This window comes from Acomys russatus, chromosome 14 (assembly GCF_903995435.1).
Source record: "Acomys russatus chromosome 14, mAcoRus1.1, whole genome shotgun sequence".
NCBI classification, from domain to species: domain Eukaryota; kingdom Metazoa; phylum Chordata; class Mammalia; order Rodentia; family Muridae; genus Acomys; species Acomys russatus.
In genome coordinates this window covers 44,916,240-44,936,862 of record NC_067150.1, presented here as the reverse complement: position 1 = coordinate 44,936,862, position 20,623 = coordinate 44,916,240, and the positions used below count along the sequence as shown (strand labels likewise).

At 37.2% G+C, this 20,623-nt stretch overlaps 1 protein-coding gene across 1 annotated transcript in view; it reads right to left on the bottom strand.

Moving 5' to 3' along the window:
- Positions 1–20,623, bottom strand: part of LOC127198475 (protein NPAT) — a 40,861-nt gene that overhangs the window by 18,569 nt on the left and 1,669 nt on the right. The window contains exons 2-10 of the mRNA XM_051156453.1: positions 13,886–14,004; positions 10,418–10,478; positions 9,083–9,155; positions 6,390–6,430; positions 5,537–5,755; positions 4,318–4,399; positions 3,069–3,156; positions 2,337–2,428; positions 2,169–2,256 (exon numbers count right to left, since the gene is read on the bottom strand). Of these exons, the coding sequence (XP_051012410.1) occupies positions 2,169–2,256; positions 2,337–2,428; positions 3,069–3,156; positions 4,318–4,399; positions 5,537–5,755; positions 6,390–6,430; positions 9,083–9,155; positions 10,418–10,478; positions 13,886–14,004 (863 nt within the window). The remainder of the gene's footprint in view (positions 1–2,168; positions 2,257–2,336; positions 2,429–3,068; positions 3,157–4,317; positions 4,400–5,536; positions 5,756–6,389; positions 6,431–9,082; positions 9,156–10,417; positions 10,479–13,885; positions 14,005–20,623) is intronic.

Genomic DNA, 20,623 nt, shown 5'->3' with positions numbered 1-20,623 from the left:
TCTTACTAAAGTTGGACTTCAAGATGACTAATTCCTAACACCTATTTTTTGCCCTCAGCTTCCTGATATGATTTAGTAAAAAGTATTAATGAGTAGATGTGCACCTTAAATATTTAAAGTAGATATGGCTAATCATTTTTATATAGAGGTTTAGATTTATGATTCTTTAAGATCTTTATAAGATTACCTTTTAAGATAATATGGCTTTAATACTAGAATAATTATTCACATTTGTTACTGTTGACCTTTTACATATGAAGATTCCCCTACAAGAAAATTTCTTCTGATTTTAATAGACTTATTTAGAAGAAAATAACTTCTGGGCTGGTAGATTAGAAACTGTAGTAAATGAGAAAAGTAAAGACAAAAATGATCAGACTCTATTCCAAAAAAATGTGTCAGAGACTAACCCCCGGCACGACAGAGGGTGACACGGTAGTGTGAGGTGTGAGGAAACATGGGGATGCAGTAGAGAAGCAGCAGCAGCACGTGGCTCCAGCACTAGCTGGGGAAGGAAACACAAGCCTCACCCAAAATTTAAGCCAAGTGGCAGGAGCAAAATAGAGACTATAGCTGTCCTACACACCTATAAGACAAACGCACAGTTCTCAAAAGCCTCAAATGCTGGTGGGGCTTTGGTGAAATACTGAATCCTCCACTGTGCAAGGCTAGCAGTCAGTGGAGGGGAGGCCTACTTTGTCACTGCCGTGTCTTGGAGGGTTGTAAGTGAACACTGTATTGATTGTATTAAGATGAGGTGCCCTGAGACCTGAAAACAAGGGATAACTGCAAGTCAGGGAACCTAGAATCAACCTCCCAGGTACACAGGGTGAGACAGCTGTGGGAAGTGGCTGTAGGAAACAGGAAGGGTACAGTTGGCAGTAGTCGTCTTCTCTGTGGCTAAGCAAGCCCATCGTCACCTGATAACTGCAGAGTCTATTAGCGCAAAGCTGGAAGTCAGTGGCTTCTCGGGAACCATAGGTTTATCTGCCATAGGTTTACTGCTGCAAGAACTGAGAAGCCCAAAGCTTCAGCAAATTACTTCATGTCCACAGACACAGCCCTTTGGCAAGATACTGAATGTCTAGAGTTTTCAAAGTATGATCTCAGCACTCGGTTTGATCCCCCTACTCCCAACAGACTCCAAGCCTTCTTCTGGCTTGCACACTGCCACCCTAGGCATATGAACTGAGAGTGGGGCAATCTTACCAGCCTACAGAATGAGAGATAAGTAAATACAGCTCTATTAGATATGAGACATATCCAGTTTGCATTAGGAACAGCCTAAATCATAGGAAATACAAATCCCAAAGAGACTTACACCCTATATCTCTATCCTATAGATTAAATGGTATAGATTAAAAAGTTTCTCCAACATTTCAACTCCTCACCCTTGTGTTTCCCCTTTTATTTTTACTATATTTTCAGTAGTATTTTGTATGTATGTTTTTGTTTAAGAGCTTTTTTATTTTTAGAATTTATTTCACTTCTTATATTTATTAGATTTTTTTTCCCCCATATATTATTTTGGTACTAGGCAACATTTCTCTTTAATCCCTCCTCCCCCTGACACACACACCTTTTTTGAGACAAGGTCTCTTTATATAATCCTGGCTGTCCTAGAACTCGATGTTTAAACCAGCCTGGCCCTGAACTCATAGAGATCTTCCTACCTCTGTTTTGAGTCCTGGCACTAAAGGCATGCATCACCATGCCTTGCCTGACTTGTTTCTAAACCACTAGTTCTTTCTTCTCTTTTATAACATTTTTTTATTCTTTTTATTTAACCTTCTTCTTCTTCCCCTTCATTTTATTCACTTATTTTTTTAACATTATTTTTAACTTTATAGTACATTATATTAGTTGTTTAATTTTCTATCTATGGTCACCTGTGACATATCAGATGGCTTTAGTTGAGTGTGTTTCTATATCTGTAAAGCAGATTAACTATTAGAAAAAAAATCATACCACTTTTACTGTTTAGATAAGTGAGTCTTTGGCTGCAGTCACTATTCAAATGTGATCATAAACAGATTACATTGATGAGTAAAGTCTATTTTGATTGAAGTTTGTACATAAAAAAAGATTTTAAAAACCAAAATACCATTTAATTCTAACTATACACCCCCTTCACACACTCACACCCCTACACACACAACTACCCATACCGGAAGTCCTAGGAGTTCATCAATTGAAGTTTCCGGCTCAGCTGGGTTGCTGTCTGTTTGCTTAGGTACTTGAGGAATACTGCTATCACTGTAACACAGAAAGGAAAAACGTCAGTGCAGCTGCGTGATTAGATAAAAACAACCGAAGATTTGAATCATACAGCTCACCTAGTCAAAAACTTATTTATGTTTTCTGCAAGTTTTTCTTGAAGGGATTTGTTGCTTAATATTTTCTCTCTTGCATTTTCAATAACCATTTGCTGGAAAAGAAAATCAAGACTAGTAAACGGATAGAAAAAATATTACATTATTCACTCATAACCAAACCCAATCAAAATCAATGCTTTTTCATCCCAGCCAATTGGAAGGCTGGCATAGGATTATAAATTGGATTCAGGAGTTTGGGTTCAATCTGGCTAGCATAACAAGATCCCCTCTCTAAATAAATAATGAGAAAACCAAAAAGTCACAAAACCAAATCAATAGCAATGGGTAGTTCAGATAAGCTTAAGTAGAAGCGTCAGTTCTGGGGCTTCCCTCCACCTCATTCAGGCCTAATGAGGTACTGTGCAATTCAGAATGTTGCCCCAGATCTTCCACCGATCTGGTCTTCACTGCATCCAGAATGCAGTGCTACACTTTTTCCTTTGTCACACAAGGCCGTTAATTATCTGACCAACTAGACTGCAGGGACCAGCGATCACACAGAAGTTTCCCGTGGTGCATTTGGCATGAGTGTTCGCTAAGTGCTGCTTTCCAGTCACAATTCTCTATGACAGAGGCAATCCTGTGCTCTCATATTCATGCCAAATACACAGACACACATAACTATTTATGTATACAACAGTGTTTTAAAATTTGAGGACCCTTCAAGCTGAAAATTTTGGGAAGGTCACTTACTTTTTCTACTGCAAATGTATTTGGATCCTGGAAATTCCTTATTGATGAATGAGGTCCAGATGACGTGAAACTCTTTCTTTGTGACTCACTGAAATACATTTGAAAAGCGTGTCTTTTACCACCTGTTTATATACACAAACTTTGAGATCACGATAGTACACATATTTTTTCCACTTTCCATAAGAACAAAGTCAGAAAAGCAGAGAAAAGCATTATATGACATGGATTCAGATGTAACAGACTTGAATTCTATTAAAACACAACAAATTAAAAAATAAAAAATGAATTAAAAAACACCCCCAAACCAAAAACTACAACTAGCTATGTGGTCTCAAGTATTTAAGCTCTGCACTTTTCTCCTTCTTTATTTAATGGTAATGGAACTTTAACTGAGGACCTCGTACACACTAGGCATGTGTTCTATTACTAAGCTACACTCCCAGCCCCATGACCTCTTATGACAGAATGAAACCAACTGTATTAGTGGGTACAAGAAAAATAAAAAGAGTTAAAACATGCCATCAATGTTATAATAAAAAGATCAACATTTCTGAAAAATGTTGTTAATAATGTTTTACTATTTTATGTTATTAAGTCAAACAGCTGGTAATATAGAAGGGTTTTAATTAAAGGAAGCTTGTATAAAGTCATCCTTGAATTATGTATGTATTCACATACATAAAATAAATAAATAAATAAATAAATAAAACCTTAAAAAAAAAAAACTTGGTTGGCAGAGGAGGAACTAGATAAAAACCATTTAGAACTCTGATTTCTCATACTGTTTAAAAAAAAAAAAAAGGTGAAGTAGAAAGGAAGAATATACATATGAAAATACGCATGAAAACATGCTTTCACAATTTAAAACTCGGAATGTGTTCTTGTGGGCCATAAGCACACCCAAAAACATGCCGTCATGATTTAATAACTCCATGTGTTCTTCTGGAGCATAAAACTAACATTTATATTCATTTAAGAAAACACTCTAAAATGCGGTATGATCTTTTGTAAGATACATCATTATTCTGCACACTAGTATAGAACATTAGTCAACAGTGAAGTGAAACCATTGATTAAAGAACACGAGTTAAATTTAGTCAAGTCAGAATGTTAGAAAAGACGTGTTTTAGGATGAATATAAAAATAGTCTCAAGAACTTAACCTAATCTTGTTACCTTAAATATTCACTAAACTATTGCGTATGTTTTAAATGGCTACTGGCAATGTGGCGATTATAAAAAATAGTTACCTTTTACGTCTACCAGGAGACATTAAACTGGTATGAGCTTTCTTTTCCTGAGGACCAGGAATGACATTTAAAGACTCTCCAGCTGCATTTTAAGAAAACACAGTAAGCTAAAGAAACACAAACTGTCTAAACTTGTAATGAGATAAGAAACATTAGATACTGATATCACTGTATATTAAAATATTGCAAACATTTATCGAGTTCTACTACTATGAGCAAGGCATTATATAAGAAGAGTAAATGCAATGCACCCTTAAGATTAGACATTTGATGAAATACAAAAGAAATATAATTTAAAGGGGGAAAAAATTACAAGAAATATCAAATGAATGCTCCTAGTATAGAACAGGATGTGGAGAAAGATGGACATGAGCAATCTTTTTGTTTTGTTTTTGTTGTTGTTGTGGACCTGGCTGTCCTGGAACTCATTCCTTGGACTAGGGATGGCCTCGAGCTCAGAGATCTGGCTGCCTCTGCTCCCCAGTGCTGGAATTAAAGGCACCCTATGAGCAATCTTAATGGGCAGTAATAAAAATTACTTGACTCAGAACTGAGAGATGAGCCCTGAACCTCAATACCAAAGCACATATTAAATTGGCTTCCTACTTCTTACTATCCTGTTTCCACTTCAAGCATGTCTACAACAAGATGATGTAAATCAGAACATGACTTCTAACTTTATCTCTAGCTCTGAGTCTCAGATGGGAATACACAGAATGTTCAACGCATAAAGATGGTGGTATACGGGAAGACGACCCAGGCCACCCTGGCATTCACAGTAGAGAGATGGTGGAATACCATGTGTATTGATTGTCCTTCAAAGCACAGCCTGGGTTTGTCAATTATTATTCCCCAAACTGAGAATCAGATGAGTCCGAGGTTGGACTACACTTCTATTAGAATAAAAAGAATTGTAGACTTGAGCTACAATGACACCTAAATTTTAAGCCAAAATTTTTTAAATGTGAAGGCAAGTAGCAGGGGATGACCTTGAATTGCTGATCCTCCTGTGCTGGGATTACACAGGTGAGCCAGTTTTATACAGCAGTGAAATCAAACCGAGAGTTTCACGCCTACATTCTTGTGGCTGAACTACTTGAAGTCTGTTCCCTTTGTAAGTTCTCTCATCTCTCTCTTGGGCTATAACTTTGTGTTATAAATGTAATTGTAAAATTATACTTGGATAAAACAGAATTTAAAGAATAAAACTTAAACTTACTAGTTACTGTATTTTGTGACTGGTTGACCACTACAATACTTGACCTCACTGGAGTTGAAGTTTGGCCAGTTGGCTTAAGAGCTTGAGTGGTAACCAGAGGAGAAGTGGTAAACTGTCCTGAAGCATAAGGTAAAACCAATAACTCTGAACTGGCAGGAGCTGCTTGAGATGCAAGCCATCTCTGTCGCTTGATTTCTGCTATTCCATTTCTTGTTCGGGCTGAAACACATGGGAATTACAAAATTAACTCAGTATCAGAGGAGTTTCAGAATCTGACCAAGACACTACGTAAACACTATAACATGTTAGATCTATAGAGGAAAAAAAAAAAAAAAAAACCAGCTTTGAAAAACATTAAAGAAATAACTTTATGCAACAATTTCATGAGAAACAACTAAAATACATTAAAATTTCATAAATCCCAAAGTGTACACCAAAACTTCATTTACCTCCACATTTTTGTAATAATTCATACCTATAATGCTCCCATAAAATTAAGACACTCAGAATCAGAGCTTGGTTAAGGATTTTACTATCTGATATCGGACATATTATATTTGTATGTATGTATACACACACACACAAAGTATATACTTGCATATATGCACATACATTCGTGTACATATGGTTTAATTTTGTTTTATATTGTTGAGAATCAAACCTGTACATGCATTCTACCACTAAGCCACACTTCAACCTCCCTCAATTGTGATACATAAAAATATCTAATGATTGTACTTTTAAAAAATAATGTAAAGAAAATATAGGTCTAACATACATATATTGTTAGTTAAAACATTCAAGAAACACAGAATGAAGTAATGTTGAACCTTGCTGGATGTTAAATACCAACCTCTCTGATGGGCGGCAAACCCTGGAGAACTCTGCATGCTCCTAAGAAATAAAACAAAGCAGTCACTTTGTAAGCACTGTTTTTAGATGAGATATATTCTAGCTTAGTTATCATCAGACCTGAAGTAAACTCTGAGTTAAAAGGTGATTTCTGGGGATGGAGAGAAGGCTCAGTGGTTAAGAGCACTGGCTGCTCTTCCAGAGGTCCTGAGTTCAATTCCCAGCAACCACATGGTGGCTCACAACCATCTATAGTGAAATCTGGTGCCCTCTTCTGGCTTGCTGGCACACATGCAGGCAGAACATTGTGTACATAATAAATATATAAATCTTGGGGGGAAAAAAAGGTGATCTCTCTGCCGGGCATGGTGGCATACACCTGTAATTCTAGCAGTACTGAGGAGGCACAAGCAGGTGGATCTCTGTGAGTTCGAGAACAGCCTGGTGTACAAAGTGAGTCCAGGACAGCCAATGCTACACAGAGAAACGTTGTCTTGAAAAACTAAAGACCAAAAAAAAAAAAAAAAAAAAAAAAAAAAAAAAAAAAGTAATTTCCCTCAGTAAAGAAGGAAAACACAAACAGGTCCATACAAACACTCATAGAACATAATTTTGGTGACTGAATTCTTGTCTAATCAATTAAGGCCTGGCTTGACCTGATTGTAGAAACTTGATACGTTTAAGTAAGTTATATATAAATACAGCATTTCAACTCAATTTTGCAACAACAGAGACTTTCCTAAAAAGGAATCCTGACTCACAGGTGTCAATACATTAGAGTCTCAGAGTTCAAGGATATCCTGCTGCCACATTTATGACTGTGCAGTTATTCTGTAGAAACGCCATATAAATAGAAAATTCACAGGAAAAGCTAATTTTTTTTTTTACTGTGAATTGTAATTATTCATTAATGTATTTGGTAAGCAATCATAGACACTGTGTCCTGATTCTATGAACAAAGCTTAATGAACTAAATACAAAATTTTAGTAACCCATAAAACTTTTGAGAAAACGTGTAAAAAGTAATCATATTTTTATCTAATAGATTACCAAAACTAACATCTCCCCACCAAACCCTCAAAACTCCATCACTGAGTTGTAAAAATCTTCTACTTTTTTTGGTATGTGTGTGCAGTCCATGTACTTGGTGACATAGGTATGTGTGTGCGTGTGTGGCGTGCTCAGTATGTGGAAGGCAGGGACTGTAGTGCTGGGCTGTCTTCCCGTAACTTCTCACTATCTTTCTTTTTTTGAGACAGGGATTCACCAAACATGAAGGTTATCAGCTTGGTTAGGCTGCCCAGCTGGACAAGGTTTCCAGGCATTTCTCTCCCCTACCCATCAGCCTTGGTACTACAGGCAGGCGTCACTGAGCAGTCTCTTATGCGGGCTCTGAGGAACCAAACTCAGGCCCTCATGCTTATATAACAGACACTATCACCGGCTGACCCTGTAAAAATCGTTTGAAGACCATTTTCAAGGGCAGAAGAATGAGCTAGTGTGGGATTCTGCTGGGTAAGGCAGAAGTCTGACTTCTCCGGATAGCTGTTTTGCGCTTGGTCTAGTTAGATGGACTGACTCCCTTTCTTAGTGGGGTCCTCACTCCACCTGATCTAGTAACCCCAAATTTTATAAGGGGTGTCACATAGTTCTCAAAGAAAAATAGAGGCCCACCCTTTTCCTGATAAGGAATTTTAACAAGCACATAGAATTCCTGGTAGTACCTCACCCCGTAGCAAATGGCCCTTAACTGTACCTAGGAGTCATCTCCTCACACATAGGACAATCAAGTTTGGTTTTCTCCTTCTTGTGATAGAGCCCCGTGGTATTGGCTGTAAACAAGGCATTGTATGTATTAAGTACCCTGGCACCCTTAGCCCTACTGAATCAGACACCCTCAAAACCACTCCTCACTACCCAAGGTTTATAAATAAAGGCTGGCTGGCGGTGGCCTTTGACCGTTCCATCTGACTTTAGAACTGAAGCCAGGTCCTATGAGAAGCAGGGGTCAACACCAAGCTTTCAGCAGTGGTTGAACAGGCCCCAGTGGCTGCAAAGGCAGTTCTGCCGTTGCTGCCTGACCACTGGGCATCCAGAGGCGGTCATCATTGCTGCCACTGCCCCGCCCCCATCCCACCCCTGAATAAATGGAGTCTCAGGCAGTAGTGGTAGAAGAATGCCAAGCATAAGCTCAGGTGTGCCTGAGCACAAGTACCGGCAAGGCCTTGTAGCTTTGAGAGGAAGGGATTTTCACGAGACTACTGTGACCTAGATGCTAAAAAAGGAATAGCAAACTGCCATGCCAAGAATGTGAAGCAGGAATATTCGTATGATGGTAAAATACTAAAGTAGAACATTCCAGAAAAAACCAATTGCTCATGAAGTCAGGAACTCTTGGAATATGTAATGAAGAACTGGTTGTCTAGTATCTTGGTCTATACTGTTTCTAAGTTGCTAGGCAAAGTTGTGAATGTTATTATATTTCTTTATATTACATTTCCTCATTTGTAAATAATGTATTAAATATATGCTATTTTTCAAATCATTTCAACTAAAGAAAAAGTGCCTTGATTACCCTCTAGAAACTTCTATATGAGAAAGATGCTACATGAGTATATTATAGAGACCCTACGAGGCTTTATACACAGAGTGTATCTGCATTCCTAAATCGGCGCCTTTTCCTGAGCACAGTACCTGATCTGAGAAAGTGTGTGGTCTAGCTTCTTCCACAGAGATGACAGTATTGTTGGGACATCATTTGATGTTTCTAAATTAGAAGAGGAAATAAACTCAATTGAAGAAAATTCATTTGTAACTTTGAACAACGACATAGATAATAACAGGAAAAAGCAAATAAACAAAAACCTTGTCTCTAACTTACTGAAGTTACACTGGAAATTGAGAAATCAGCCTATTTGTAACATCGTGAAAATGTGTAATAAGATGGTTTTATTTTCTTAAACCACAGAGAGCCAAATTTAATACAAATGAGAAAGTATATCTAAAAAACTTGATAGGCTAATAATTTCATCTCTCCTTTGTATTAGAGAAAGGGAAATAACAAGTATCAAAAATTTGTACAAAATCTTCTATGTGTGCAAATTTAATTCTTGATATCCTTACTAAAACAGTAATTCTGTAATGTTATTAAAAGCAGTACTTCTTACTAGGTTAAAGACTAAGTGATACAACAAAGAGCACCTAACACGATGCTTACACAGCTAGATAGTCACCATAAAGGTGAGAATATTTTTGTTTGGCTATTACTTTATGATAACTAATCTAATAGTAATAGTTAGGGTAACATGTACTACAGATACAATGTCAAGAGATCAATTAAGTAATTTCCCCCTTGACTCATCAGAAATTTAAACAATTATTATTTTATGTTGTTAACTATGACACAATTTTTTTTGACTATTCCTGTGCCTAGTCTCATATTCACATAAATCAAAATCAACTTGTCAGTTTAAAATATTTTAGCAAATAACAATGGTTTGTTCATCAGTATAAATAACCTAAAGTTAAGGCTTTGTTTTATTTTGTGGAGGTGTTCAAGATGGTTTTTTTGTGTAGTCCCAGCTGTCTTGGAACTCACTTTGTAGACCAGGCTGGCTTTCAACTCACTGTGATGTGTCTGCCTCCCACACCATCCCACAACTCAGAATTAAGTCTTATTTCATTTTAAAATAAGGGTTTGGCTTATGTGAATTAGCTAACATTTAAAGTTTTAGAATTTGATTTACTCAATAAAGGCAGAAAAAATTATGTTTCCTAGTAAAATATATCTTTATTGCTTTTCTTTTTTTCAACACACAGTTTCTCTGTTTAGTCTTAACTTGCAAAACTTGCTCTGTAGATCAGGCTGGCCTCAAACTCAAGAGATCTGCCTGCCTCTGCATTCTGAGTGCTAGGATTAAAGGTGTACACCACCACCTAACTCAGTAAAATATATCTTATCAGAAGATTTAAGTATTTTCAAGGCTTTTATGAGAAAGTATCTTAAAACAATAATATCCAAGTTTTTACCTTTTGCTTTCATAGCTACATATTCATTCAAAATAGTTGTCAAGTTTTTTCCAAATAAGGACTGAAAGGCAAAAGATCAAACATTACCAAAACCATACATACAAGTTAACATTTTCCCACCACAAAAGCCAATGAAAGATCTAGACTGTAGAATATCCTGTGAGGAAAAGGTAGATAAGCAGGTTACCAATACCCACTAAAGGTGTGCATAACACATGTGAAATGAAGGAATTTTGCCTGTGATCTCACACACACACACACACTTGAGGTTATAAAACAGCAAGGATTGGGGCTGGAGAAATGGCTCAGCGGTTAAGAACACTGACTATTCTTCCAGAGATCATTAGTTCAATTCCCAGCAACCACATGGTGGCTCACAACCATCTATAATATGATCTGATGACCTCTTCTGGCCTGCAGATGTACATGCAGGCAGAGCTCTGTATACATAATAATAAATAATAAATCTTAAAAAAAAAAAAAAAAAAAAAAAAAAAAAAAAAAAAAAAACAAGGATTTTGGAGCCAAGAGTTCTGATTTCAAAAAACTTAACAGGATGCAACAAATCCTTTAAGAACCTAAAATTTGCTACAGACATACTAATATGTAATTTTTACTTTGAACAATATTAAGGACATAAAATATACTAAGGAAGATGTATGACATAGGCAATCATGTCCCCTTTCTCCTTCAGCTTTCACGATTTTTTTTTTTTTTTTTTGTCTGTAACACAATCTTACTATAAATCCCAGGCTGGTCTTGGCACCCTCAGTGCTGGGATTAAAGGCACATGGGATAGGCCTGTATCCCTAAGTACTGGGGAGGATAAGGCAGAAGAGCTGTAAAATCAAGTTCTGTCCAAGCTACAGAGAAAGTTCAAGACCAGCTCAGGTAAGTTAGGGGGCATCCCAAATCAAAGCAAGAAGAAAGAAGCTAGGCCAGCACAGTGGCGCATGCCTATAATCTCAGCATGCAGGGAGGCACAGGCAGGTGGAACTCTATGAGTTCAAGGACAGCCTGGTCTACAAAGCAAGTCCAGAATGACCAAGACTACACAGAGAAACCCTGTCTCAAATAAACCAAAAAAAAAAAAAAAAAAAAAACAAACAAAAGAACAAAACAAAACAAAAACCCAACTAAATAAATAAATAAATAAATAAAAATTGGGCTGGAGAGATGGCTCAGCAGTTAAGAGCACTGGCTGCTCTTCCAGAGGACCCAGTTTCAAACCCTGGCACCTACATGGCAGTTCATAACTGCCTTTAATTCCAGTTCCAGGGCATCTGACGTCTTCACACAGACATATGTGGAGGCAGAACGACAATGTAATTAAAAAAAAAAAAAAAAAAAAGAAAAGAAAGAAAGAAAAAAGAAAGAAGCTGGGATAGACGTCAAGTAGAACGCACTGGCCCACTAGAAAGCTTAAACTGGAGACATGCCTAAGGACTCATCCCTGTGTTTTCTTTCTAAGAATGAACTGTAGTAAGTAATCAGTAACTAGGAATTGTTAAACGACTGACTGAAGAAATGGTTCCTTTCGTATAGTAACAATCATTTCCACTGCTGCCATCTCACCTTCCCAATGCTGCGACCCTGTAATACAACTCCTCATGTTTTGGTGACCCTCACCCACAAAATTATTTTTGTTACTTCATAACTGTAATTTTGCTACTGTTATTTTTCGATGGTCTTAGGTGACCCCTGTGAGAAGCTGTTTAATCTACAACCTACAAGTGGAGAACCACTGATTTAAAGGACAACAGCAATTCCTTCCATTTGTCCTCACAGTACAAGGATGAGTGAGGTCATAGTCATGGAATATACACTTCCTATCCTTTTTTCTTTCTTTCTTTCTTTTTTTTTTTTTAAAGATTTATTTATCATACATACAGTGTTTTGCCTGCATGTACACCAGAAGAGGGCACCAGATCTCATTATAGATAGTTCTGAGCCACCATGTGGTTGCTGGGAATTGAACTCAGGACCTTTGGAAAAGCAACCAGTGCTCTTAACCTCTAAGCCATCTCTCCAGCTCCTATCCTTTTTTCTTCTTTCTCTTTTTACCATTTTGTTTCTTTTCTTCACTACTGTTCTGAGACCCAATAAAGAAAAACACTCAGAGGATCTGATGTCCTTTTCTAACCTCTGAGAGCTCCTGTATTCACGTGTATATATCCTCACACAAACATACACAAATACACATTATCTGCCATTCTGTACTCTGTAGATTTTAATTTTTTTCAAGATTTTTGTTTTTAAATAATTCAAAAATTCAATCAAGATCCCAAAGACAGCTGAGAGCTGTATTGTATTCTCAGTTACCTGCACACTGGCACCTTATATAACAGAACCCTTCTATCAGCACTAAGACAAAACACTGACATCAAACTGGAACTCAGGCAGGTTGTGGATGTTTTCTCTGATACCTAATCCAGAATTCTAGATAATACTTTAGCATTACGTTTTATCAGTCTCTTTTGGTATGTGACTTTTCCAAATCTTTTTCTTGATCTTGACACTTTTAAATGACTCTGCTTGCGCCATCTCTTCTAGTTCCCCAACTTTCCAATTTTTCAGAATTGTTTAAGGTATTTTAATCATTTTTCTACATAAAATTTAGTGTTCAGCATGTTGCTTTCTATAAAGTGGTGGGGATTCTGACAAGGATCAGTGTACAAGTGCAATTAGGGAGCACTGGCTGAGTGCAAAGCTCCCAGTTGACAACGTTGGTTTTATTCACAGTTTTTATTTCTTTGACACAGTTCTTAGCAAAAGTTACATACATATTTTGTTACGGTACATAGCATTCTGTTTGTTATTATAAGCAGGTACTTTAAAAACTGAAGTAACTGTTCACTTGCAGTTTTCTAAAAGTGGATTTTTGCATATTATATATATTGTGACCTTGATAACGTCAATTTTGTAGATTATTTTAGGCTTCTTATAAAAAATGCCCATTAATAGCTAAAATTCCACTAAGGAGCCTTCCTTAACATACAACTACCAGTACCATGTGAAATTGTGTAATTTTAGATTTTTTTAAACATATAGATACCTAAAAAAGAAGTGACAATAAAATATCTATATATCTATATAGTATGTTTGTTTGTTTTTATATAAGGTCTTGTGTACGTAGCCCAGGTTGGTTTAAAATCATCCTGTCTCAGCTTTCTAAAATCTGCAGATGTATACCACCTGGCTAAATCTGTCTCTTAGTTATGTGAATTAGACAGTGATAAGTCATGTAGCTTTCTGCTAAAGTTGACTTGGTTGATGAGTGACAAGGGGCCTGCTATGTTGCCCAGGCTATCTCTAAATCCCTAGGCTCAAGTGATCCTGTGACTATTTTAGGTTCCCAATCAGACATACTGCACAGTGCCTCTCTAATGCACTCTTTTTAAGGCGGTGCTTTACAGTCTTCTGTGTTGGCTAGTAATGAAAATTTCCTGTAAGGAACAAATAACTCACCAGTAAGCAGGCAGGGATAAAACCTTCATCAGTACAGTGCTCTGCATATTCTTTTAAATTTGAACTTTCCAAAATAAAAGTCTGGCATGTAGATGTGAGGTTTTCTTGTTGTAAGTAACCTAAAGGAAGAATAGACGTTTGAGTACTTTCAGAAAATTCTGTATTTTTGGTAAGCAGCTCTTTAAAACGCTAGAGCATATAGGAAAACCATAAATGCAGCTCTAGGCAAAACATGCTAGTATTTTACAGCTTTTTAGCAGGCTGCGTTGTAGCACAATGTTTACAATCACCAGTTCCTCCATTGTGGAAGAATCCTACAATTCTAGCTAAACTTGTAAAAGAGATCTTTGACAAAGTGCAATTAGTGCATAGTAAACATGGAGAAAAATCAACAAGGAAATAAGAAACTGCGCTCCCCTGCTCTATGACTTCCACAATAAGGAGGTGAGGGGACTGCATACATATATTTAATGGGTTATCCAAAACCCACATTCCCTCAGTACCACTTACTTGTATGTTTGACTATCTACTTCATGATTTAACAAGTGAAGAGAGGTCTAAGTATGCTGTGTTAAAGGTTGGAAAGAAATTCTCTAATTTCCAATTTATATCCTTTATATTATATTAATTTCAACCTTAACAAGTGAAGGCTAAGAGGCTGTTAACTACATATCAAAATAACTCACTGGAGGAAAGAAAAGAATAGTGGTTTTGTTTGTTTGAGGACATGGTTTCTCTGTGTAGCCCTGGGCTGTCCTGAAACTCACTCTGTAGACCAGACTGGCCTCAAACTCAAGAGACCCACCTGCCTCTGCCTCCTGAGTGCTGGGACTAAAGGCACAAGCCACCACCAACACCTGGCAAGAAAACCTTTTAACAACTTATGCTGCAACAAAGGGATATCTACATGAAGGAAAAAAAAAAAGTTGGCCCCCAATCACACTATATTAAAAAATAAAAACAAAAACAAAAACAAAAACAACTAACTGTAAAGGCTAAAGTTATAAAATGTTTAGAAAAATAAAAACAAACAGCCAAAAAATACTTTTTTGGCCTCAGATTGAACAAGGAATGATATATTCAGGTATTCCACCTAAAACAAAGCAACAAGAGTTAAGCTGGACATCAACATTTCAAATTTCTCTGCTACTAAGGACACCATTAATAAAGTAAAACAGTAGCTTTTAAACTTTTAACACTTGTATATCATATATCTGGTAGAGGCTAGAAACCAAACTATATAGTAAAAATGAGAGGGACAATAATCTAAGAAATGAACAAATGCTTTGCAAAGAAAATAATATAACAACAACTCATGAAAAGACATTTAATTTTTACCACATCCACTGGACATAAGTCCAACACCCATCATGGCCTATACACTCTTGAAATGATGTAAAATGAAGTTAGACATAAAACACATGATCTCCCAGCTGTATGTGATGTCCACAAACAGCAAATCCATCCATACAAACAAGTAGGTCACTGATTGTTGGGGGTGGGGAAATTGGGAGAGAGTGCCTGTTATCAGTATGTACTTCTGCTGGAGACATGCAAAATTTTTGAAATTAGTGGTGCTATTGCATATTAAGAATATTATATGGGGAATAATGGGAAAATGGGGGGGGGGGAGGAATGGGAGGATACAACGGATGGGATAAACATTGAGATGTAACAAGAATAAATTAATAAAAAAAAAAAGGAAAAAAAAAGAATATTATAAACTCAAAAATTTATATTGTATTAAATATACACTCAAGTAAAAACAACCTAACAATAAATTCCTAACAAACTGTATGAAGTTTTACTTATTGCATCCTACCTTCATTTTAGTTGTCTTACCATTCCATCTCATCTCTTCAAACAAATTAATCTCACACACACACAAAATCCTTTACCTATATTATATTCCTTTGGCCTATACTATAAGTCTTCTGTAATAACTGTGAGCAATCCCTTACAACATTTACCCTAGGTATACTTATCTGTGCTGGTAAAATACAACAATTAAAGCATTTTATTTAGCTTTAATAAATGATTTTTAAAGTCTTTTCCTATTTTAAACTTTTGAGACTTTCTTCACTTGGAGATACTGATTGATATGGTTCTAATTAAAAATGAAACAAACAAACAAAAATAAACCAGGGGCTGGAGAGGTGGCTTGTGGTGAAGAGCACCTCGGGCTCTTCCAGAGGACTTGGCTCAGTTTTTACGGCTTCCAACTACTTGCAACTCCAGTTCCAGAGGCCCCTCCGCCCTCCTCTGACCCTCCGCATCATGTGCATATCCTACAGGCACATTACAAAGGCGTTACACATGCATTTTTAAAGGGAAGAGCAAAAAAAGGTCATCTCATTTTAGGCATTGCTCTATGATTTGGGAATCAAGCATTTTCTTCTTGTAGTTAATAAATAGGCTTTGTAACGTCTAACTTATGCCTTATATGAAGAAAAGAATTAAATATACAAGCCAGGAGGTAATGGCACAGGCCTTTAATCCCAGCACTTGCAAGGCAGAGGCAGGAGGATCTCTGTGAGTTCGAGGTCGGCATGGACTACAGAGTAAGTTCCAGGACAGTTAGAGCTGTCACACAGGGAAACCCTGTCTCAAAAACAAACAAACAAACATACCATTTAGAAACAAAAACTAAGTTAAAAAAACAAACAAAAAGACCCAAACCAAACCAAAGAAGCAACAAAAGCTAACTAAAAAGAAACCAAACAGTTATCCCTACCTTAAAATTGTTATCACTGAAGATTATATTACAGATGTATTATTACATGAATTAAAATGAATGTCTGTTCTAGCAAGATAGCTCAGGTGGTAAAGACATCTGCTTCATGAGCTTGATTCTGTTTGAACCTTGGAACCTACAGTGAGTGCAGTCAGCCGAGGCCTGAGCGTTATCTTCTGACCTCCTGTGCACACTCACTCTGTCATGTACGTCTGTCTTCTCTCACACAAAATAATAAAATTCACTGTAAAAAAGCTTTGTCCTGTTTGTGAAATATAAGCAGCTTGAAAACATTCCTCAGTTGGTATTCCCAAGGTATTTGGAAGGAGCGAGGTGACACTATGATTTTGTGAACAAATTAAAAACCTGTACAAAACACTGAGATCACCTTGGAACTGGGGCAGTTGCAACTTTTTCTTCAGGTTTTGGATTTGGATTCAATCCACTAAATAATTTTCTTTTTATGTTAGAGAGTTCTAAAAGCATTAATCACCTAGATGTATTCAGTCACTTGAGACTTGTGACAGGTGGTCGTTATGAAATAGGACTCCTTAAAGATTTTTCCTTCCTGGAGAACATTCCTAAAAAGTGGTATCATCCTAAAAGAGGGTAAAAATGTGCTTCTGAGGGAAATAGGAAAATTTCATTTTTATACACATACCAAGTGATATAGATATAATATAAAAAGATGTACAAAAATTTATGAGGCTGGGCATACTGGTGCATTTCTTTAATCCCAGCACTCAGTGAGGCAGAGGCAGGCCAATTGCTGAGAGTTCAAGACCAGCCTGGTATAAAAAAGTGAGTCCAGGACAGCCAAGACTACACAGAGAAATCCTGTCTCGAAAACAAAACAAAACAAATCACCAAAAACAACAGGAACAAAATTGTGAGAACGATGGTTAGAAAAAAATCTACAAAGATTCTTTAAAGGGTAGTACAGCAAAATGAAGGTTGAAAAGCAATGCCTTAGGCAGACAGTAATGTAGGTAATTTCTCCCACCCACAAGAAAATAATACAATCAATGGTGCTAGCATACGCTGGGAAAAGAGTATCAGCTACAACAGCTCATGATGCATTTAATTCAGCACAAGCCTGCATAGTGCATTTGAGAAAAGGCTTTGTGAAAAAGCTGCATTACCACTATTTTTTATAGAAAAGTATGGCTATCTAGAAGTAGCGGAGACCCATTATGCTCTATCCTTAAAACTATGCTTTCATCAACCTTGAGCTTTCATCTTTGATTACGTTGTCTTTAGAGTTCAAAAACAATGTAGCAAATACTTGACAGTGTTCAATGATGCCACTGTTTATGATGAACTGTTTATGTGCTACAAAAATGCCCACCCACTGTCACTAACCATCTGATCATAACCAATTATCAATCACATGACAGATAAAACTTAACTATATCAAGCCTACTTAAATCGCAGAAACTGGAATTCTAAGAGCTTGGCCTTTTTAGGGAAAGAGAAAAAGGAGCTGGAAGAAAGCAAGAACTAAAATTCTGTTTGTATAAACATCTCTTTCATGTACTCTGACTCTAGCAATACTGATGGTTTAATATCTTTGAAAGAAATATAAGTTTTTAGAAAGACAACTTACAGCGTCTTGTAGTATTAGATCTACAAATTTAAGATGTATGGCTGGCTTAAATCCACAAATTATGATTTATAAGGAATTAGAAGACATAAACTAATTTATGAATAGCTAAAAGTTGTGGAAAAATAGGAACAGCTTAATTCATGGGATGACACAGACTCAAGAATTTCCTACCAGGCATGGAAAATTATTCAATGCTTCAAATGTTCCCAAAGTATGGCTAGCATGTATGTAGGAATTTATTAGGGAGCATGGCTAATATGGAAGCTGCATAAAAGTTAAGTTAACAAGCATCAACAAAAAAGACAAAGTGGTTAAGAACTGGACTGGAGATGGTTCATTAGTCAAGTGTGTATATTACTCTTCCAGAGGGTCTGAGTTTGATTGGTGACACCCATTTCGGGTAGCTTACAACTGCCTGCAAAGCCAACTCAAGGGATCTAGTATCTCTGGCCTCCATGAAATGGGGCGTGTACACACACACACACACACACACACACACACACACACACACACACACGCACACACACTCTTAAAACAAAAACAGACAAGAAACAATTCAAGTATCAGCAATGAATTCAGGTATTACTCAAGATGTAGAATGAGCAGAATTGCATTCTGGTAAATGTTTATTAGTGCTCTATTTTGGAAGCCAGACTTCAAACAGGTAGTCACCTGGCTCACTTGTTAGCTAGCTTCTGGTTAAGTCTGCTAAAACGGCCAAGGCCAGAATCAGACTGGAATTCAGGAAGAAGTCTCATTCTCTGATCACAGAGAAGTCTTCAGTTCCTTCTTCCACACAGTCCCCTCTGGGTTGTTTTATATTGCCTAGTCTCCTGGATTAGCATGGCTTCCTGCTGTGTTAACTAATCTAACCTCACGTATGCTGTTTATCTTCTTATTCGTAGCTTCTGCACCACCAGTGTAACCAATTCCCTCATCAAATCCAATGACATTAAACACACCAATTAGTGTCTGGTTTCTTTTCCGAATAGGTACCAACTCCTACTCAAAGTAACCTACTCGTGGGATTGGAGAATCTGAATCCTTCAGCCTTTCTCCTTTTATACAGAGAACTCATTTTGGAGGTTCCTAAGAACTCTGAAGCTTGAACCCAAAAATTATTGCTTGAATGCAAGATAAAGAATACTGAGTAAGAAACTTTCAGTTTAGGAAGAAAGAAACGTTAGAGGTGGACGGTAATCAATGGTTTCAGAACAATGGTAAGTAATTAATCCTGCAAAATCATCAACTTTAAGATTGCTAAAATCATCAACTTTGCTAGTTGTACCTTACCAAAAAATCCTAAGCCTGCAGTGGAGGAACCACCAACTGCAGCTCCTGGAGGAGCTTTCTGATACCACACTTGACTGGAACCTTTAATACAAGGGCATTGGGAACACAAGGGAGAAGGGGAACGTAAAATTTGGAAAAACGTTAAGTAGTTTAATATGCTGCAGCCCAGCACAGATACTGAAAAGACGGGACCGGGTAGAAAGACAAGCAGCAGCAGTTCCACAGAGCACTTCAGATGACCATATGAGTAAAAGCCAAACTGATGACTTTTTGAATATTTTGAAAAATTCCATCCAGGCAATAAACAGCTGGCCATAGCTGAACGCAGTTAGGTGAGGACCCGGAGTGCGGTAAGCCTAAGAGTCAGAGGAAAGTGAATTAGTAAAGCAGTTTGACATAGGGCACTGGACAATGTGAGATGGGGTTCAGAAAATGTCCTGGTGTTAAAATGTAAAAAACAAACAAACAAACAAAGAGTTGAATGCTAAGTGAAGAAAAATTACTTTTCTCCTTATGCTTAAAAACTGGCAGTGTTTGGAAAATGTCAAAAAAGCACCCTAAGAGGTGCTCAAGAGAGAGGAGCTACAGATGGTAAAGAAGTACAAGAGAAGACTTTTAGATACACACATACCTATATACAAAAGAGACTACCAAATCACAGAATTGAGAGCAGTACGAAGGCTTTTTTGTTGCAAAGCTCAAAAGTGGTCGACTATTTAGAACATGTGGTGGGATCTGAACGCTTCAGCAAGATTTACAAAAAGTAAGCACGAAGCTGGGCGCGGTGGCGTATGCCTTTAATCCCAGCACTTGGGAGGCGGAGGCAGAGGCAAGCGGATCTCTGTAAATTCTCAGTAGGCCTGGTCTACCGACCTAGTTCCAGGACAGCTGAGAAACCCTGTCTCAACCCCACCCCCCACCCAAAAGAGTAACCAAGTAGAGCACACGGAAAAACATGCAGAGTGGGAGGCATGCTAGAATTCATGGAATTGAAAATGGGAGTCTGAATAGCAAAGATGATTTTAAGGATGAGAAGCACCAAGAAACAAAAGTTATAGCTTGTTAATTGGGAGAGAAACATAACTGCTCCAATTAGAATACCCCT